This window comes from Rana temporaria, chromosome 10 (assembly GCF_905171775.1).
Source record: "Rana temporaria chromosome 10, aRanTem1.1, whole genome shotgun sequence".
Classification (NCBI taxonomy): domain Eukaryota; kingdom Metazoa; phylum Chordata; class Amphibia; order Anura; family Ranidae; genus Rana; species Rana temporaria.
This window is the reverse complement of record NC_053498.1, coordinates 82,558,578-82,581,290: the sequence shown is the minus strand read 5'-3', so window position 1 is coordinate 82,581,290 and position 22,713 is coordinate 82,558,578. Positions and strand designations below refer to the sequence as shown.

General features: G+C 41.1%; 1 protein-coding gene across 4 annotated transcripts in view; it reads right to left on the bottom strand.

The window, feature by feature from the left end:
* Positions 1-2,159: 2,159 nt before the first annotated feature.
* Positions 2,160-22,713, bottom strand: part of U2AF2 (U2 small nuclear RNA auxiliary factor 2) — a 32,142-nt gene continuing 11,588 nt past the window's right edge. For 2 of the 4 annotated variants that reach the window (XM_040325626.1, XM_040325624.1), the window contains 8 exons: positions 20,594-20,745; positions 19,263-19,379; positions 19,025-19,163; positions 18,606-18,685; positions 6,447-6,569; positions 5,494-5,580; positions 4,161-4,409; positions 2,160-2,722 (listed from right to left, as the gene is read on the bottom strand). In XM_040325626.1, the coding sequence (XP_040181560.1) occupies positions 2,588-2,722; positions 4,161-4,409; positions 5,494-5,580; positions 6,447-6,569; positions 18,606-18,685; positions 19,025-19,163; positions 19,263-19,379; positions 20,594-20,745 (1,082 nt within the window). In that variant the 3' untranslated portion in view covers positions 2,160-2,587. Of the gene's footprint in view, positions 2,723-4,160; positions 4,410-5,493; positions 5,581-6,446; positions 6,570-18,578; positions 18,686-19,024; positions 19,164-19,262; positions 19,380-20,593; positions 20,746-22,713 lie in introns of all 4 variants that reach the window. The other 2 variants (XM_040325625.1, XM_040325623.1) reach the window with 1 other exon arrangement.

Below are 22,713 nucleotides of genomic sequence, written 5' to 3'. Positions count from 1 at the left end.
TACTACTCTAGGGAAGCGATCAGTATTTATTTTTTTCACATTATGATTGCTTATAGCAATGAATTTCATTGCTACAAGCAAGCATTTTACTGAATGAATCAATTGTTTTGTTGTGATGAGCTGTGATTGCCCAAAGCTAATCACATGGTACAGATAGGCTGTAATTGACCGTCTTACCATGTGATCACTGACCAATCACAGCTAGAAACAAGTGAAACCCATGAATGGCCTGAATCAAGGCCATTCATGGTTTACAATTGTCATGTGATCTGCTGCGATTGGTCACAGCAATCACATGGTCACAGCAGTGGGCCGGTACAATGATCAGTCATCGGCTGAGACATCATACAACGTCCATCCTGGACGAAAATCCTGCTCAACCATTAAATTGCTATAAGCTGGGCAGGAACTGGTAAATCACCAAAGACCTGTGAACAGGTTAACTTTTGTTCAAAGTTGGCCCTAGCAGGAATACATAAGAGCTGGAGACCTTGGATAGGCTTCTCAAGGGTATTTAATGTGAATGTACAGTATATGTAAAGTGCTTTGTAAATTGATGCCCCTATATAAAATACCTGTAATAACTTGGCAGGTTATTTCAACGAATAAGCCTTTATTCCAGTTTTGTGTAAACCTAAAAACTAAACCAAAAAAAAAAAACCCCCACACGATTACTCACCTTTACTCGCCCAAATTTATCTTTCAAATCGGATTAAGGATTACCCTTTAAGATGCAAAGCTCTGCCCATTTGGCTTCATACACACATCCAAAAAGGGGTTGTATGATGTGTATGTAATTATATATATATATATATATATATATATATATATATATATATATATATATATATATATATATATATATATATATATATATATATATATATATACACACACACACACACACATACGTAAGAGTTACAGCTCAGCATACAGCCCCATGCCAGCAGCCTGTCAATAAAAGGCTGAAATGCAAAGCAGCTGTATGCCGAGATAAGATATACACATCTGAGTGGTAACTTGCTTATAGGGATGCATGTACTGCTTCAAGTGCGCTGTACGGCCATCTTGCAGCAATGTGCAAGTACCCATAACCACTTAAGGACCCCTTCACACTGATATACATCGGCAGAAGGACACGGCTGGGCACAGGCACGTACCTATCTGTTGCCTTTAAGAGCCCAGCCGCGGGGTTGCGAGCGCGAAGATCCATGACCGCGGGACCCCATGATCGGTCAGAGGAGCTGAAGAACGGGGGAGAGGGGTGTGTAAACACACCTTCCCCGTTCTGTGTGGCTGATATAGGGAACGATGATCAGTGATGTCACGCCTACGGCCACGCCCCCCTACAGTAAGAATCACTCCCTTAGGGCACACTTAACCCCTTAGTGCCCCCTAGTGGTTAACCTCTTCACTGCCATTTTCACAGTAATCAGTGCATTTTTCGCTGTGCAAATGACAATGGTCCCAAACATGTGTCCGCCATAATGTCAGCCACGAGAAGAAAAAAGCCATAAAACTATCCCCTATTTTGCAAACGCTATAAATTTTGCACAGACCAAATCGATAAGCGCTTGTGATTTTTTGGACCAAAAATAGGTGGAAGAATACATATCGGCCTAAACTGAGAAAAAAAAAAAAAACTTATCTTTTTTTGGGGATATTTATTATAGCAAAAAGGAATATTGCATTTTCAAAATTGTCGCTCTATTTTTGTTTATAGCGCAAAAAATAAAAACCTGCAGAGGTGATCAAATACCACCAAAAGAAAACTATTTGTGGGGAAAAAGGGACGCCAATTTTGTTTGGGAGCCACGTCGCACGACTGCGCAATTGTCAATTAAAGCAACGCAGTGCCAAATCGCAAAAAGTGGCAAGGTCCTTAACCTGCATATTGGTCCGGGTCTTAAGTGGTTAAAGCAAGCATTATGTGGAGTTTTTTTCTACTACAAAAACTAAGTTTTTTTTATATATAAAAAGGCACGCCTCATCTACTTAATTTAGAGGACTTAACTCTTCAACGTCGGCAACATAACCAAAAGACAATACTTTGTAAAGAAAAATAAATAAAAAGTTCTTCGGATAATTAGCATCAAAATAACTAGAGTCTCTCTCTATAAATAAAGCTACCCATCACAAACACACAGAAAACAGAAAAGTAAAATACAACAAAATGTTTTTAATTAGCAATTTGTCTTCGCAAATATGAAACTGCCACAGAAAGAAATTAGATAGACAACATATTACTACAGTATAACCACTGACATTTCTCATTGTCCATGGAGGAGACTTCCAGGGCTTGTTTTGTATTGAGGTGGGGTCGGGGGGGGTCAACAAGGATACATGTGTCTTACTTTAAAAGAGAAAATGGGTGGTTATGTTGCTTCGGGGGGAAAAAAATAAAAAATAAATTTGGCCATATAAACACTTCATATGAGAATAAGCCTCCTGGAAGAAAAAGGGGTTGGAAGGGAGTAGGGCTTGGGGGGGATGGGGGGCAACTTTGGGTGTCGCGAAGTCCTTACGAGCATCCAGTTCCCTCTCAAACTCATTTTCTTTCCACTCATTATCCTGTACACAACTACATCTACCAGAAATCACGACGATGGTAACCATCGGGATCACAGTATTTTGTAACCACTACTCTGTTTGCAAATTTGCGTCCTGTGAGTCCTTGCATGGCTTTCTGACAATCGTAGACTGAGGTGAATTCCACAAAGATCTGAAAAAGTCAAAACAAACGTAATCAGCTAGGTTAATGATGTTAAAATTCACCTTGTAAAAACCTGGGGGGGGGGGGAAATTTTTAAATCAGTATTTTTCATGGGTACAACTTAAAATAAGCTTGTGTCTTATTTTAACTCCCGATTTGCTTAGCCGCTTCAAATACCAAAAAGGCAAAGATTCAGCAAGACAGCCAGGCAATTAGCAGCTTCCATATTTTTATCCTTATATTAACTTTACCAAATAGAATACAAAAATACAGTATATTTACATAACATGGGACCATCTGCTTGGATGCACTGTTTAATCTCAGTTTCAAAGTTGCTAATTTCTAGCAAATTCAGGTTACAACAGTAGAACAGTGCCTTGAAAGTAGTCACACGACTTCAAATTTTCCACATTTTGTAATGGTACAACCCAAAAATGTAAGTGTATTTTATGCGATTGACCGACACAAAGTGGCACATAATTGTGAAGTGGAAGGAAAATTACACATTATTTTCAAAATTTATTGCAAATAAATATCTGAAAAGTGTGGCGTGCATTTGTATTTAGCCCCCTTTACTTTGATAACCCCAACTAAATCTAGTGGAACTCACTTCAAAAGTGATTAGTAGAGTCCACCTGTGTGTAATTTAATCTGTTTAAAACAGCTGTTCTATGAAGTCCAAACAGCATCATGAAGACCAAGGAACACAACTGACAGGTCAGGAATAAAGTTGAAGTTAAAAGTGGGTTAGGTTAAAAGAGAAATTTCCCAAGCTTTTAACATCTCACAGAGCTCTGTTCATCCATAATCCGAAATTTGAGAGGGTATGGCACAACTGCAAACCTACAAAGACACAGCCGTCCACCTAAACTGACAGGCTGGGCAAGGTAAGCATTAGAGAAGCAGCCAATAGGCCCATGGAAACTCTGGAGGAGTTACAGAGATCGACAGCTCAGGTGGGAGAATCTGTCCACAGGACAACTATTAGTTGTGCACAGCCACAAATCTGGCCTTTAAGGGAAGTGGCAAGAAGAAAGCCATTGTTGAAAGAAAGACATAAGAAGTCCCATTTGCAGTTTGCGAGAAGCCATGTGGGGGACACAGCAAACGTGTGAAAGAAGGTGCCTCACATGTCTGGCGGAAAACCAAACACTGCACATCACCCTGAACACACCATGCCCTCCATGAAACATGGATGGTGGCAGCATCATGTTGTGGGGATGCTTTTCTTCAGCAGGGACAGGGAAGCTGGTCAGAGTTGATGAGAAGATAAATGGAGCCCAATACTGGGCAATCGTAGAGGAAAACCTGTTAGAGTCTGCAAAAGACTTGACTGGGTCAGAGGTTCACCTTCCAGCAGAAAGACCCTAAACATACAGCCAGAGCTACACCGAAATGGTTCCGATCAATATACACTTCATATTAGTAAAAAAATTTGAACGCATACCTTGCCACATCCTGGTACTTCCACACCATCAACAGGTCGTGGTATTTCGATAGATTTAACAATGCCGTACTTGCTGCACTCATCTCTTACATCTTCCACAATCTCCTCATATTCTTCATCATCCAGTAGTTCTTCAGGCAAAACCATATTCATAAGACACAACACCTCTGTAGGATGTCCTCCCATCTGCACCTGAGAACTCATGAGTCCAGGTACTTGAAGAGTTACTGGAGTTTGGTTTATCGTGCTCTAGAATAAAAAAAAATAAAAAAAAAAGAAATGATGTGGTCATGCGAGGTCCACAATATTACGTTTCAGAACATAGATATACATACACACACACACACACACACACACACACACAGTGATTAACTGGTTTCCTGTACCAATTTGCCATAAATGTGACCCAATCTTACTCCAATTCTCATTAGACAAACAATGTGCTTAAAGTGGTCCTAAAGGCTCACGGTTTTTTTTTTTTACCTCAACGCATTCTATGCATAAGGCCTCATGCACACTGGATATTTTTACAGCTGCACCCAGGAGTACCCGACGTTCCCCCCCCCCCCTTCTAAACTCCCCTGCACGTTAGCATGTTTATCCATGCGCACATAGGCTTTACGCAGCGTTTATTGGCAGGAAAACCCCCAGTGCGTCCAAGAGCAGCAGGGGAAAAAAAAACACACACACGCAGGTGAGGTTTTTAATGCGTATTTTTTTTCTGTCAGGAGAAACCACTTTATGGATTCACTTTTTTTCCTCCAGCAATGTTCATAAAAGACATGACAAATTAGAGAATATATACACACACACACACACACACACACACTTTTTAAAGTCAGTAGCTACAAATACTGTAGCTCCTGACTTTTTATATAGACAATTATCCGTCCAGGGAGCCCACAACGTTGGCACCCCAGTTGATTTTCAGATCAGCCGTCACCATTGCTATGCCTCGTAAAGGAAATTGTAAGGAAAGCCGGCAGTGAAGCCTTTTAGGGTTGAAGAACGATGCGCTCTAACTGGCCCTGCAGCAGGGGAGGGGGGGGCACGTACCAGAAGGGTATTTGTCAAATACAGGTACCACCCCACCCCACCCCCCCTTCAGAAAGGTGCCAAATGTGGCACTGGAGAGGAAGCAGAGCAGAAAAAAGTTCCACTTTAAGGATGTAAGCCGATACATATTAAAATATTTTTAAACACTGCTTTAAGCCAACATGCCACATATGAGCGTTTAGAAACCCAGCATAGCTGCGTTTTAAATAAGCGGCAGAAGTTTCCAATACCTTTAAGTCCATATCTGTAAAATAAATACAAAAAGTTAAGGTCTTACCAATGTTGCATTCTTTGCACCAACGCTTGCTCTTTGTACAAGAAGCTTTTTGTCTCCCAGTTGCATTCCATTAAGACCAGCAATAGCCTTGAAAATAAAGAGGCAGTTAAGTTGAAAGCTGTGAACATAGCTTGATTAAAAAGTACATTTACAGTAATGTCACAAATCAGTTTAACCCTAAAAGACTAAAGTACTGATCGAATCTAACCACTGTACTTGCACAAGGTTTAAAATCATTAATTTTACATTTGCCATCATAAAAAAACTTTCAGTCACAGAAAAAAACTCTGCACTGACAGGAGTCGAGGATTAACTCAAGGAACAGGTCAGTATAATGGCAAGTATAATGTGCTGAATACTGCACAAGAACATATATTTCTGATACTGAAACTGAATGAAAGTCAACAAAATGAATGCCTGTGTGCGCACTAAACCTTCATTTTGTTTTTTTAAAACTAAGGGCACTGATCAGAAGTCTGTCAGCTGCTGTTTTTTTTTTTTAGCATACTCATCCGACAGAAGTCAGCTGAAATGGACAGCTTCTGTCGGACAGGGTGGCATACACACGGGTCTCAAATTAGTCTACAGAGAGGCAATCCCATTTTCTAATGTAGCTCAGTTCTGAAAAACACATCTGGCTGTTAAAGAGGGGACTGTTAATCTTTGGGTTCTTTCATGTCATTCTCAACAATGACAATTTCAAGGGTTGTCAGCATTGTGCTCAGGCAGAATTATAGGACAGGCTTTGTTGGGGGCATATAGCCCAACAACATGAATTACAACACTTCAAGGAAGAGAATGCAAGTTCATTACAAGAAAAGAAGGCAAGACTGCACTATCATAGTTCAATTACAGGGATTACAAAAGATCAGTTGCGATTGGTTCATATCACTACAGAAATTGCCAAAAACTCATGCAATTGTTTTATTCCATACTTGACAAAGGATTCCTACCTGATCTGTGACATTGATGTCCACATATTCACAGAAAGCATATCCTTTAGAAAGACCTGTAGCACTGTCTTTTACCAAATTAAAGGCTTTCAAAGGTCCAAAAGATGTAAGCAACTCTTTAACCTGTTAAGACAATGAATCAAAAGATTAAAAAAGAACATACCTGAAAACTATTAATGGTTCACATCTACATATTTAAAAAGAAAAAAAAAGAAAAAAATACACAACAGATCAGTTTATAGCATATGTTAGATTACACAAAAAAGGGGGGGAAAAAATAGTAAAGTATACAGGAGAAAAAAAAAAAAAGTATCACAAGTAATGGAGTACTAGTTAAAACTGTATGGATTAAAAAAAATTAAAAAAAAACACCCCAATCCCAACATGAACCATTAGATTTTTTTAAAAACAAAATCCTGTACAGAATGTTAGATAGTAGGGATATAAAAAAAAAAAAAAAAAACTGAAGGCTACAGCAGCATGCTCTCCGATGCCAGTGCCTATTCAGCACTAGGCTTAACCATCTCTCTCCCCCCCCAAATATAGGTACATTTCAATTTGGAACAAAGACCTGCAATAAAAAGGGACAACTGAGCATTCTGAAACAAAATTTGTACACAAAATGACAAAGGTCCATCGTTTGCATTCAGGTATAACACAATGCATGATATATACACAGTACACATGTATAGACACCTGCTAAGGCGTAATGGAAGAGGGGGGAAAAAAAAAAAACACACGTACTGCGAAACAGCTTTAAAGGAAGTGAAGCAAAATGCTTCATAGACAATCTACAGAACATAGACTTTGTCCAGTAGAGAGATCCCATGCATTTAAAGGCGTTTTTAGTTTAAAAAGGTAAGAAAGAAAAGCCAACTGGCTCAAATTTATTTACATTCACAATGCACACATGCCATTTTCTTTTTTGATATAAGAAAAAAAAAAAAAAAAATTTCAGACTCAACCTTTCAAAGTGATGAAGTTTTATACCCCAAGATTTTAATACTCAGGGAAAAGAAAAAAAAATATAGAAAAAAAAAAAGTATCTATTTCCATAGGACAAGAGAAAATTTATGCACACGATTAGGGTGACCCTTTCTGTTACACATTTCTCCAGCAAGACTGTTCTGTCCATTTATACATTAAAATTATGTTTTTCGTTGTTCGAAACATGGGGGTGCCATCACTTCTATTTAGCATGTTGGTTGTCCGACTGCCAAGCAGTCAATGATTTCACAAATCCAAGTATGCAGATAAAAATAACAGATTTTACTCATATGCATACTTGACCTAATCGGGTGACTCGTTAAATCTAGTGCATTAGCAAAAAACAGCCAAGCAACAATTTTTTTCAGAGGAAAGTCAGAAATATGGGGGGGGGGGGGGGTGGTGAACACTTTTCTTAGGAATGGTTTGCTTCAAATAAAAAAAAAAAAACTTAATATAAATATATATTATATATATCCACATCTGAAAATCCAGATGCAGTTCCTGTACATAACCTTTACAAAGTATCAAAATGAGATCTTGAAAATCTTGCATTCTATGCCTCATATGTAAAAGTGCATTCCTTATTGAGCCACCCACAAACAGAACAAAAAATAAATAAAAAGCTGTTCTCAGGGTAATGATTGTTCTGCAAAACGGTACAAAATCTAGGCCATGCCAAATGTTCCGGGCACACAAAGAACTTTTTTTAATGTAGGAAATCCTGGGAAAATTCAGCCTAGAATAAAAGTCTGGGTGCAATTCTGCCATCACTGCCTATGTATATATATATATATATAAACTCAAAGCACACATGTACCTGGACAACAAAAAACAAACAATTTGCATATTCTTATATTCAAAATTCAAGGATAGTTTAGAAATCCCCCCCCTAATATTATGTTGCCAAAAAAAAAATGTTTTATAACATTCATTTTCTCTATCCAAAATGAAGAAAAAAAAGTTAAACAAAAACTTTAAAAATTCTAATAGACACTCAAGTTCTACAAATGTACCGAGAGATCCATGTACACCCACACCTGGAGAAAATTTACTCCACGGCAATCTACAGACTTCCAATTTGGGCCTGTCCCACACAGGCTAGAGCAGGGGAGTCAAACTCAATTTCATCGTGGGCCGCATCAGCATTATGATTGTTCTCAAAAGGGCCAGTTGTATTTGTAAGATTAGATGTCCAGCACATCCCCTCCTCTTACATTAGAGGTCAAGAGCCACCCCACCATCAGAAGTTTAGTCCCCCACTCTCCCTTACATCACAGTGCACCCCCCTTTTCTTATGCTGCTGCTGGGAAGAAGCTGGATTCATTGCTTAAAAGCAGAAAGTAGGGTTCTGGAGGACCAGGAGGGCTGGAGATGTCCTGCAGCTGCAGGAGAGGTGCGAGGGCCAGATTCGGCCCGCATGCCTTGCCACCTGTGGGCTAAAGCATCTGCAGAGCTTTCAGCAAGTTTTATTAAAAGCATTTAAAGTAACATTCAGTTTTTGTTTGTAAACATTGAACACATCCTAATGGGAGTGTTGATTGCCACTTTAACCACTTCAGCCCCAGAAGTAGAATTTACCCACTTCCTGACCAGGCCTTTTTTGCGATACGGCACTGCGTTACTTTAAAAACGAACAAGTGCACGGTTGTGCAACGCTGTAGCCAAATAAAGGTAATGTCCTTTTCCACACAAATAGAGTTTTTTGGTGGCATTTGGTCACCTCTGCGATAAAAAAAAAAAAAAAAAAAAAATATAGCGAAAAAAAAGACTGCTATATATTTTTTTTTTAATATTGGATATCGAATTTTCTCATCAATTTAGGCCAGCATGTATTCTGCTACATATGTGACATTACAGTGATCAGTGCTAAAAATAACACCTTCCCTGCCAGTACAGTCTCGGTGCATAACAGGGGTGAGCAAAGGGTTAACTGTGTTCCCTCAGTGTGTATGGAGGACGGGCTGTTTGGGACACACAGATGAGTCTTCCTGCATAGCAGAGGGACATGATCTCTATTTGATCCCTGTCAGAACAGAGATCTGCCTTGTTTACACAGGAAGATCCCCGTTCTGTCACTGCGGGAAATGATCGTTGGCAGCCACCTACCGAACCTGCTGATTAACTTCCCTGATGGCCAAAGGCACGCCCCCCACAGTATGCCGTATACAAACCCGACATACAGCTACGGCAATTCGTGCAGCTGAGCCAACCTGCTACAGAATAACTGTGGCAGCTGGTCGGCAAGCGGTAAAGGGTAAGTTCCCTTTAAGGCCCCTTTCAGACTGAGGCAGGAGCTGCGGTGGCGGTATAACGCCGCTAAAAATAGTGGCGCTATACCGCCGGGATTGCAGCGGGATTCGGCCGCTAGTGGTGCGGTATTAACCCCCGCTAGCGGCCGATAAAGGGTTAATACCGCCCGCAATGCGCCTCTATAGAGGCGCATTGCGGGCGGTATTGCCGCGGTTTCCCATTGTTTTCAATGGGAAGGAGCGGTATACATGCCGCACCGCTCAAAAGATGCTGCAGACAGGAGATTTTTTTATCTCCCGCCAGCGCATCGCCTCAGTGTGAAAGCCCTCTGGCTTTCACATGGAGTCTGCAGTAAAGGAGTTTTTCAGGCGGGATAGCAGCGCTATTTTTAGCGCTGTACCGCCTGAAAAACTCAACGTGAAAGGGGCCTAACAGAAAAAAAGCTTACAGTCAAAAGAGATATCGAACAGGTAGAGAGCGATACAGGAGACTCCCAGTACAAAAAGGTAAAGATGGAGATGCCAACGGTCTCTTAAACAAGATAGAAAGAAATCTGTCCCTGTCAGACTTATGTACACTGACTGCTTAAAGCCTATATGTACATGAATACATAGGTTTTTATGGAACTCAAGTTTAGCCGACTTGAAAAGCTGCCACGGTTAGGCGAGCTTCAACCTCCTTCACCTAACGCAGAAGAATCACATAAGATAGGAACGCTTTGACCAGCAGGCGCGGGAAACGGCAAAGCTGTAATGCAATTGACACGTTTTCCCATAGCCACGGTAAATGTAGGCTAGTGTACACGAGGCCCAACAGTGTTAAAAGCAAAACATTGGTCCATACTTGGCTGTAGGAAGGAGTGGAGTCACATCACAGAGAAAAAACTTTGGTGGAAAGTCAAAACTCACACTAAATTAAGTATGCTTTTAACAATCGTTTTTAAACCCATCAGAACCCAGGCTTCTAAAGACCAGTTTACACCACATACAGTGCTTTTTTCTGCATCAAAAAAAAAAAACAGTACGTTATATGGGTTCCAATGGCAAAGCTCATGCCAGCACAGTGCGTTCCTGTGTGTATATTATATAGCATTTTTTTCTTAAATAAAAACCAAAGATCTGGAATGCAAAAAAAAAAAAGCGCTAAAAACAAGCATGCAGAAAACCTATCCGCAACAGATCTGGATGACAGTTTTGTGAAGTGGCCCTTACAGGTGAGAGTTTCACATCGGCCTGGGTCAACCAGGAGCAATAAGGTTCACCAGAGTGCCCTCCATCTTGATCCTGTGAATCACGCAAAGATGATTTTTCAGGGTCACTAGGGCATCCTAACAGGGGTGCTCAACCTTTTGAAGAGTGAATATCGCTTAATTGATTTGGTAACCGGTGGCAGGCAGCAATTTACTATGGGGTTTTACTGTCCCCAGAACAGCAAATATAAAAACAGGCCCTTACTGTCCTAAGGCTGCTGTATTGCGGTTTACCTGTACCGCACACGTGGCTCTCCTGCAGGTTAGCGACACAGAGCCAGAGAGACCATTATATCTTGCGGGTGTGGTGCATTTCCTGAATTTAGGGGGGGGAAAAAAGCACCAAACCCCACAGGATATAAATATAAGTCTATAGCTCAGTGCAGCTAACCTGCAGGCACACTATGTGGCACCTGCTGATCAGTGTGAAAGCAGCCCAATAACCCTTTAATATGTGCCAACATGCCAATTTCAAAAGTGCAGTGTATGTGATGTTTAATACATTGCTCTCCAGGCTGCTAGAAAGATTCCAGGGCAAAGTGCACTTGGTATCACTTCGCCCGAGACAGGAGCCAGTGCTATAGAACAAGCATCAGCTTATGCAGATCTGCCATCCCAGAGCATGTGCATGCACTTACCTGGTTTGAGGTCGCGGCAAACATCAAAGGGCTCTGTAGGCAATCGGTAAAGCACCCAGCACTCCAGTTTGCCGTTTAACCTGGGGAGGCCAGAAAATACACATATAGCATCCCCAATATGTTACACAGATCCTGAAACATCTGAGTAGAGAAACCACATCAAGACATTGCCAGCAAGTAAACATGACTGCCATTTATTTATACCTAGGATATAAAGGGCAAAACAAGGTTGAAAAAATAAAGTTCTGTCCAAGACAGGATCTGATCAACCTTGCGACTTCTGGTTCCTCCCTGATGGTTGCTGCACACTGACTATCAGAATTCAGATGACTCCAGCACGAGGGTCCAGTGTTGCATGCACAGCAAAATTGCCCAAAGTTCCAGGATGTTCAATTGGGACACGAGACTCCTCCCATGGCAAATCCCCAGCACAGAGTGTCTTGGACTCTTCCTCAGGCTAGCATTAATAGTGAGGAGCTTCCAAGTGAAAGCACCTTAAAAATCCAAAACCAGATTCCTGAGTCTCCAAGCCATTTTAAACAATCTTTCCAAGGACTAGTTTGACTTGTCGCATGACAACACAATGTTGAGTCTGCCTCAAGCGAGGCTACCAGAGGACTGGAGAATTCAAGTCTGAGAACATTGTTAAGTTTCTTCAATGTGATCAATTCTCTGGCCTGCTGTGTCCAGGATTAGACACTACAAAACCATGAAACTGGTCCAGTGAGGACTTCTTAAGGATGAGGATCCAGAAAAACCCCTGTGAAAAAACCAAGGCTACATTGTCTGACAGACTGCACCAACTGATCCCCCAAAAGGAAATAATTTAAGTATCTCACAATAAAGATGCCACGAGAGAAACAAAAAAAAAAAAAAAAAAAAAGCCAGATACATGTCCTTACCATGTACCACGTACTAATTTTGATTAATTATAACGCACATACAGATCCAACTACTTTTAGCTGATCTCCTTGCAGGCTGATTCCCAGTGCAGCTTCCAAGCACTGGAAAAATGGATAGCAGGATACAAAAAACACACAAAGGCAGCGCTCGATGGGAATAGCATTAAAACTTTCATAGACTTCAAGTAGGTAACCAAATAAATATTGCACTGGAGATAAAATTGATGTAGCTACATAAACTGTAAAAATGGTGCGAGTAATACCAAACGGTACCAAAAGCAGTCATAAAAACATGTAGCCAAGTAGAATACTGGTATAAAAATGTGTACAACGATACCACTGCTGAATCCAGATCAGGAGGGGGTTAACATCAGTCCATCGGCATGTAGATGTCCCATGAAGGGAACTATCACAACTCCCAGTGGATGGTTGTAGAATCCCAGGTTGATAGAGGGAAGTGATAGAGGGAAGTGTAACAGCCCTTGCGTGTGGCAGATAGTAAGGTCCCGCCGGCATGCAGATAGAAAGGCACAGCAAAGGAGCCCTTCAGATGGACATGGCAAGCCCTGCCGATGTCAATGATGTCACCGGATCTCTGACAGAACTCCCTGAAGGCCCAGAAGCCAGGGGAGAGGCGAGTACCAATCAAAAGAATTTTAAATCGATCAAAAAGATTTTGATCGATCAAAAAAAATTAAAGATCGATTAATTAAAAGTTAATTTGCACAGCCCTAAAAAAAAAAAAAAGTCTTTGGTAAATTGAGACAGACGTGATCTATTCCATGTAGGATCTCTAAACATGAAAGATGATATTTAGTGCTTAGAGACCAAAGATGGGGCAAGGTGACCCCCCTTTGAGTTTGGGAATAGGTTGGGCAAAATCCCCCCCCAAAAAAAGCCCCAGAAATGGGGCAATGACACGTCGGTCTAGAAGACCCAAGGGGGTGCAAAGGAGTTCTGCTCATCTGTGCCGTGACACAAGGCAGGGAATGCTTGCAGCCCTTAGAAGCCCCTTACACCCATTTACCTGAGATGCAAGCTATTCAAGTGTACACAAAGGTTAACAAATATCGCCAACTCAACGGCAAGGGATGAGCATGCCAGTCTGTTTTTGGCTTCTTCTGCTGAGTAGAGGGGGCTCTTTAAAATGGTATTCATAGTAGATCAGAAGCTCTTATTTTAGATGCATGTTCTGCAGTCCAACACTTTAGGCTGGGTTCACAGTGCCAATTGTATGCGGGTTTCCGACTCTCAATGGAGTTGGTTTGTACATCTCCACGGCAGCTGTAGAGTGGATTGCACATGGGCCCTGTGCACATCTTTGGCTCAATTTTAGGTCTGAATTTAGGCAAAAATGTGGGCCTGAAAGGGACGCACCTAGACCCCTGCTGTGAGCTGCATCCAATTTAAGTGTGAACCCAGCCTTATAGTAGTATCAATTTCAAAAGCAAACATATTGCAGCTTACCAATACTTAGACGTGGCTGCTTTGTTTTTTTAGGCTATTTTCATCTGGTGATGCAGCCAATAAGTCTTGATTTTTTTTAAAATAAAAAGCTCTTTTGCAAGATGCATCAGTTACAGAGAGGAGACAAACCATTTAACACTGACAGGGGTGGTTAAGACAATCAGATTTTAATTATGTAAAAGCTTTATGCCAAAGGAAAAAACAAGTTTGATGTAACTGCTTCTAAAGTATTAGCTGAAATTTGGCTTAAATGTGTTAGTGTACTCATCTGCTAGTCCATCTAACTCTTCTCCCCAGACTGACAATGCTGCCCCCTGTTTAATGAATCCAGAATCATGAGGATAATGAAGACAGACACAGCAACACATGAAAACCTCCAGCAGCCCATCACAATACAAAAATTACATTTGCGTCAAACATTTTGTAACCAAGGGATCAACTGTGGCAATGGCAGATACCTGCCAGATTTGGCAAAGCAAGTCTCAGCCAAGAAGGATGCAGAGCAGGGCCTGCTAGTGAAAACAAAGAGCGAGGGCTTTAAAATCGTGTGCCAGTTGGTTTGCTAAAAAGACAGGAGCATCCTTCCACCAGTATGATAGTGTCACTTTGTTAAAGCGTAACTAAACTCTGCAGGGGAGTGGGCGCGGGATTCCATTTCAGTATGCTTTAATTCAAAGTGTCACATTTATCATTCCCGCCACCTCAATTTCTCATCTTGCTGTTCCTGTTAAACTGAGGCTACCTTCATATTCCATGGTCCCAATGCATGTACACCATCTTGCATGCTCCTGGGGACTAAGGAATATGCAACGTACCAAAACCGTGTATATTACCACAAGTACGTACTTCACAATCTTAAAGGCTCTGAAAGAATCAAGACTGGGAATAGCACTGTTAGATGCATCAGGCTAATCTTCTAGTTTTCAAAAGTGGAGCACAATAAATCAGCTAATAAAGCCCTCTATAAACTTTGGGAGTAATGGCAGAGAACTGACTCAGAAGCTACAAAAGCCTCGATCAGATGCCAAATCTGCAGGGGAGAGCCCAGGAACAAGTTTGTGTCCTCTGATCAGAGGTGGCAAATTGGGCCATTTAGATCTTTACTACAGTCATGCAGAGTTTCATGATCTGGGAAAAGAAACCAGCCACAACAGTTACAGAAGGCTGAGGAGCAACATCATTTCAAGCTGCAGACATCAGCCGCTTTAGAAAACATGCAAACCGTGCCAAAGTTGTTAGTAGGGCATTGACCTGGAAGCACCATCTCCCATCCTCATATTTAGAATGTGACATGTTGCAACTGAATGGCAGTTTGGCAACACAAGGCTCAGGGTACAATACAAGGCCTCAGGTACTCATTTAACCCAGATAGCTGTTAGAAAATAAGGGTCAAATGGCACTGTAGGCAGTAACAGACCAAAGACTGAAATGCCACTTGACTCTGCAATGCTGAGTCAGCAGCGAAGGATACTGCCAGGACATTGAAGGGAAGGCTAGAACATTGAAAATGCATCACACTTCACCCAGCAGATATCAGTGCTCAAACCGCTCAGCATTAAAGTCGAAGTTCAGCGTTAAACTCATCCTAAAATCAACCTTGCAGCCACATTCTAAAATGAACCTCTCGCCCGTTCCTGCACTAAGCTGTCAGCCACATAGTAACTCTATGGGTGATGTCACTTCTCAGATGTTGACTGCAGTCTCCTGCACACAGCATCAGTCGATGGAGACTGGACTGGCTTCAGAAAAGCCAAGTATAGAGATTTTTTTTTGCTTCACAGGGCTAGATAGGTTAGTCTTCTAATTTGGCTGCTAGTAGAGCGAGGTAGTTTTAGGCTGAACTTCCACTGTGAAAAGTGATTTAAAGTAAAAGCCTGCTCACAGCCCGAGTCTTCAGAAACCAGAGAAGTGCAAAGGCTATGACAAAAGTTATGGACCTGGAAAATGGTCCATGGCTGGAAAGCGCATTACTGGGAACCCAGGCTATTCCTGCAATGTCCAGTCCAAAAGAGAACAGAGCTCAAAAAAAAAAAAAAAAAAAAAATCTGCGCTAGAGAGCTGCAATCAAAAAGGCCAGCTAAAAGCGAAGAGTATGGATTAAAGGCAGAACTTAAGAAAAAGGAACAAAAAAAAAAAAAATTAAGTGACAATTTCTCCTGTAGGCAGCAGTATAGCCCCATGGTGAAGGATTTCTTGCACCAATGGATGCGAAAAATGGAAATACTTTAGTGTGCATGATCAGGACAGGTTCACCTTAAGGTGTCATGCTTTTTACCAATTAACAAATATAAGGGCAGTATTTTAAGTGATTGTAAACCTTTACATGTGATCAGTGAAGTGACTGGCTTCAGGTGATACCACGATTAAACAAATACTCTTAACATAAGTTATACCTGTTTAAGGCCAAGCTTTTTTATTTTTTTAGGGGGAATGGGTGGACCTGGAGTTACTCTGTAGAGCTCTGTGACAAGAGCTCTCATAGCTGACTGGAGGGAAGGGACATACCCCTCTTCACACAGCACACAAGAACAGAGCTAAAGCGGTCAATCAGCTGGTGCTCCCTCCACTGTCACCATTTTTCTCTTGGTGTCAGGAAAACTTGTCAGAAGTGATTTACGATAGAGAAATGAAGCCGCAGAACTGTCTACAGACAAAACTTCTACGTCTCACCAATTTTGATTCAATTATAAGAATAACAGCCCTAAAATTATTCCTCATTTTGAAATTAGTAGCAATACTTAAAGGGGTTGTAAAGGTAAATTGTCGTGCTCGCCCCTGACTCTGCTGTAATCCAAGGGAGGGGCCGAGCACGACACTCCACACCAGGGAGAAAGCCTCGCAATACTGTGTTGAGTTAAAGCCAGAAGAACAGGAAGTGAGGATTTCTCAGAAGAAATAAGGACATTTAAAAGCAAAAATCTAAGGATGAGGTTAAGTGAAGGAAGGAGGACTGCACTAAGGTAAAGGAAGCTATTTAGGAAAAAAAATAAAAAAATTGTACCTTTACAACCCCTTTAAATTGTTTTGCGCAACCCATATGCGCCACACGCATGTGCCTGCATGGAGGCTTATTTTCATTATCGTTTTAAAAATAAAAATAGTTTATATAATTTCCACCTAACTATTGCCATCACAAAGGGAGCGATAAAACCCAGTGTGATGGCATGTAATCTTTATAGAGAAAGCAAGGGTCTATTTGCCCTCCAACGCTTCCTCTTCCCTGTTTAAGCAGATTAAGAACAATCACTGCCCCCATCTTCTGTTTTCCAGGCCACAGACAATCTGAAAGCTCTGAACCAGAAGTGATTGTACATTAAATCACTTCCATTTGAGAGCTTGAAACTGCCCCCAATTGCTAGTGCTGTTTTTTTTTTTATATCCAGTTACTGCATGCTGGCAGCTGCAAAAGCATTAAATGGTAGGCATCATAAAAAAAAAAGCCTTTATAAACATCTCCTACAAGAGACCCTGACATTCCATTGCTGGATCCAGTTCACACCAAAAAAAAAAAAAAAACCCCCCGTTTCCATTCCAGATGCGTTTCTGCATGTGTGTTTTTAATGCGTTCTGGTGCGATTCCAGGTATTCCCCCCCCCCCCCCCCCCCGTTTTCTTCCTCTATACTAAGGTCCCGTACATTTTTGATGTTTTACTGCATTCCAGTACAGTGCAGGAAAAAATGCAGCATGTTCTACTTTTTTCCTGGAACTAAAAAGCCCCAGAACTAACCACACTGGTGTGAACTATGCCATTGGAAACCATATAACCTACTACTTTCCATGCATTTATGATGCAGAACAAAAAGGCACTGGACTGCATGTGGTGTGAACTGGCCCTACAAGAAGCAGCACTTGTACCTGGGCAATACAGCTACTGCAATGGTATGGACTGGAAAACCACCACTTCAATTACAATGCATGTAAACACTAAAATCTATTTTACAATATGTTTAGTCAATGTCATGTCCCACTGTAGTTTAGTTTTTTTTTTAACCTTGAGATGTCAGCCTGCAGTACAAGCAGATTGTCCTTCAAGCGGTTTATCTGATAGAGCACCCAAAGGCAAATTAAAAAAAAAAGGTGCCTGCACAGCAGGTGGACATCGCAATGGCTTAGTGCTGTCAGGTAGTGTGCAACAGACTCAAATAGTTTGCGCAGGAAAACTGTATACACTGATCCATGACTCCAAGCACACTGAAAAATAGATCAAGTTTACATAAACATTTTTGTAACCATCTGCAACTTTGTTCTTATGAAAAAACAAAGGTTAAATGATTAGCTGCAAAAATAAAGTGTTAGTTTACACACCCACCCAAAACAATTTGGAAATGAAGTGCCGTTTTGCACTGGAACCCCAAACCCTTAACGTTTAACTGCTGCAACAGTAGAAACAGTACAAACTATGTTGGCATATTGCTACTGTTTACCAGTTATGCAGGAAAACTCCTGTAGAACTGTGTCCATTCTGCTTTATGCCTTCTGTAAGGGCAAGCCAATAGAGAAGTCAGACAAAATGGAACACTATAATTAAAGTGGTCGCCTTCAGATCTGGACCACATAGAATGGGGGAAAAGGCCGCCAAATTCAAACATTCCCACGTATGAAAAACAAAAAATAAGTAAGCCTGAAATTACCAACCCATAGGCTTAATGACGCCATGGTTACCTGGTCATCATTCAGATAGTTGGGTAAACCTCCAATGAATAGCTTGTGTGCAGAGTCTGGAACAACGGTGGATACCACCCCTGTTAAGAAAGAATTGATATTTGGAGAGAAAAAACCCACTTAATATGGCGCAAGATCCATTCTTTTACACAAAGGACATTTTCCATCTATGGCTTTTGTCAGTTCAGAAGTCCTGGAAGGAACTGCAAACTCTGTAATAAAATACGCACTGTGCTCTGCCAGAAAATAAACAATGTTATTGCTGAATGCCTAAATTAACCAAATGATCGTTGACTGCTACAGAAAAAGCACTGTGCTAAAGCAAACTGAAGTTTAAACAGAATACTTGTGGGGGAATGGAAATAAAAACGTTGTACACTAGTACATTTATTAGACAAGCAACAATGATGAAATCTTACCTGGCACATACACAGATGGATTTTCAGACATGCCAGGCAAAGGTTGATAATCGTGCGGACGGCGAATCTTTAACGACTGGCCTTGGAAAATTATGCCATCAAATGCCATTGCCTGTGTGGTCTCATCAACAGATCGGAACTGCACAGAAAAATCAACAGACGACATTTTAGTCATTTAAAACCTGCAAGTTTGAACGCAACTTTTTTTTTATTTTTTTATATATAAACAAAAACGCACCTCTAAGAAAGCAAAGTTTTTGTCTTGGTTGATCTGCACTGCAAGGACAGGGTTTCCAGGAGCTTGTGTTAATCCACCAAGGCGCATTTGAGCATTAAAGAAGTCCATCATTGCTTCCTGTATGGAGGAAAAAAACAAAAAAAAAGTGAAAGATGGGTGGTCTGATTTATCTGCTTACAGTAAAAGGAGATAGCATTTGTAAGATCTAGAATGTCCTACTTGCCTTGCATGATGGTAGCAAACTTATTTTGCTACGAAGGGATTTCAGCCCCACAATTTTCACTTTGAAAAGAAATGGAAACAACTTTTTGATCTTGTTTTTTCAAAATAGAAAGGGTTTTTATTCAAAGTTTGCGTAAGGAAAAAAAGGTTTTATAAACTAACAACCAATTTCTGCAAACACCAAACTAACCGCAGCCTTATTCGGTCAAACTTTGAAACAAAAGGCATTACAAGGAGATTGCAGGGCCATTTGGTACATTATCCCTTTGATGTCTGTAATGTTACCATTTCCAGAAGTAAAAAGAGTAAACACTGAGACCCATATTATGGAAATCTAAAATAAGTGCTCATTTGCAAGCAGTCCCTTCTCAAAGATGTTTTCCCAAATGCTAATTGCATTGCTGAAAACATAAATGGCATTAAAAAAATGGTGCAACCAAAAATATCACTGTCGCATTACAAAATAATGCTTTTATAGCACAAACATAAAATGTAGCTCTATCCCCTCCAGGCCTTCACCACTTCACACTTTTTTCCACCCTACAAAATACTTACATCAATTGGTCTGGGTCGCAGACACCAACTTAAACCAAGCAATGAGCAAGTCTGCCCAATCCAGGAGCTAGAAGGCAATTAGTGATGCCTTCATTTGTAAATGCTTGAACAGACTTTGTTTAGGGCATGCTGGTTACCTGCATCCTGGGATTTTTCCAACCTGGTTTACCAAGGACATTGGCCTGAGCAAGAAACTATTGTAGCAACAGTGAAGCAATGGCCTACTAGGGGATGTAGAGCTACATAACTTGTTGTGCGAGATTTTAGCTATTAAACTATTGCAAACAAAAAAGTGTAGGTGTGGACAACCCTCATTAAAAGGTCTTCCATGAAAATGGCTTACCAATTTGCATATCATTCCACTCCAATAAAGAGCAGCAAGGTGTTTGGGTAAAAATGTATGTACTACTAGTAGAAGTCAGACAGTGTTAAAGTGGGTCAAATTACAGTGGACAACCTTTACGTACGGCCAACTAAAGTGAAAAGGTCAACACAAGTTCAAATCAATGGAACAGTTTGTGGAAATACAGCTGTTATCAAAGTAAGCTTAGTACCTCTGTTATTCCAAATGGAATATTTCCAACATAAAGTCGACGGGCCTGTCTGGTCATCTGGCTGCCCACAACAGGCACAGGTGTGGGTGTAACAGCAAGTCCATCGGGTGTCATTGTTGGAAGGAGAGCTGTAGCAGGAATCTGACCAGCAGCTGTTCGGGGGGGAAAAAATAAAATTAGAAACTATTTGGCAGTCAATGTTTACAAGGAGACTCAGGAATCAAGTACCTGACCAGACTTGTACAAGCAGCTTCCGATATCAGCTAAACCAGGGTTTGACAAATTTGCTTGGAATCTAGGAGCCAGCTAAAAAAGTTGGGAGCCAGAAAACGCACCCCGTCCCAACGAGCTTGCGCGCAGAAGCGAACACATACGTGAGCAGCGCCCGCATATGTAAACGTTGTTCAAACCACATGTGAGGTATCGCCACGATTGGTAGAGCGAGAGCAATAATTCTAGCCATAGACCTCCTCTAACTCAAAACATGCAACCTGTAGATTTTTTTTAAACGTCGCCTATGAATATTTTAAAGGGTAAAACTGTCGGCATTCCACGAGCCGATGCAATTTTGAAGCGTGACATGTTGGGTATGAATTTACTCGGCGTAACAATATCTTTCATAATAAAAAAAAAATAAAAAAAAAAATGGGGATACTTTACTGTTTTTTATTTTTTAATTTAAAAGTGTAATTTTTTCCCAAAAAAGTGCGCTTGTAAGACCGCTGCGCAAATACAGCGTGACAAAGTATTGCAACGATCGCCATTTTATTCTCTAGGGTGTTAGGATAAAAAAAATATATATAATGTTTGGGGGTTCTAATTAGAGGGAAGATGGCAGTGAAAATAGTGAAAAATTACATTAGAATTGCTGTTTAACTTGTAATGCTTAACTTGTAATACCAACGGCCACCACCAGATGGCGCCAGCTCACACAAGGAAGAGCTGGGATTTGTCGAGCCCTGAGCTAAACCCCACCAGTCACACACTTCAACAAAAACTACCATTGTGGCATCAGTTAGTTGGGTCCTCTACACTTTAGGAAGTGGTATTAGCACACATGCATTAAAGAAGAAACGTGGGAATCGAAAACAATCCTACTTTCCTAGATAGCTGCAGCACCAAACCCATCTGCAGCTGTCCCCCCACCACTTCACTTCAGTGAGCAGAACACGGGTGACTGTAGGTCAGTGGCTACCTGCTCTGGCCCTTCAGTGCTCACAGGGTCATAAGTGGTGGCCAATGCTCACTGATGCATGTGGGGGAAGGAAGACTGGCCTGTGTAGTCCAATTTTCAGGCATGGACTTGGCCTCCAAATTATGCATATTTCAATTGAATAGAGCATATGTGACAGGTGCTGGAAAAACCAAGTCCAATACATGGAGTCCCGACCTGTCAGATGTCACAGAATACCTTCAGAGGCTCAGTGAAGTACATGCATTGATGTATTATGATGGGTGGTCAGGTTATGGCTGATGGGCATATTCTCCTATGTCACCCTATTCATGCACCAACAAAACATTTTGTGACTTTCTGCCTAAAGGTCAAGATGCCAGAGGTGAACAGTACAAACCACAATAAAATGGCATCAGAGCAAGCACAGCACATGTGGTAAACTTCAGAGGTATGGCACATGCATTGTCAAATGAGGTGCTACCATATTTCCACCAATAAAAATTGATTTTAAAACTTATGTGCCCAGCAACAATTTTTGTCTTTAGATGCAATCTTACAACTATATCACATCAATACATTTTTACAGTCTGTGCAATGCATCAACAGAACCTACAGCTAGCAAAATGATTACATATTTCTAATACTAAATGCCATTGCATGCTGTAAACTTCAACTCTCCAACATCAGCCTCTGCACAAGTAAACTTCTCTACATTACCCCCCCCCCCCCCCCCCCCGATAATTGTACTAACCAAAGTTAAAAATGTATTCCATTAACCTGGCTACCTAATCATGGGCAGAAAGCCAACACAGTTCAACATCATCCCACTTAGAGACCCTCCAGATCCTGCTGCCCCTGCCACTTGGGGACTGTCCATCTGCAAACATGTACTCCCACAGGAGGAAGTAGTGACAGGAGCAGGAATTCTGGGACCAACAAGCAGCGT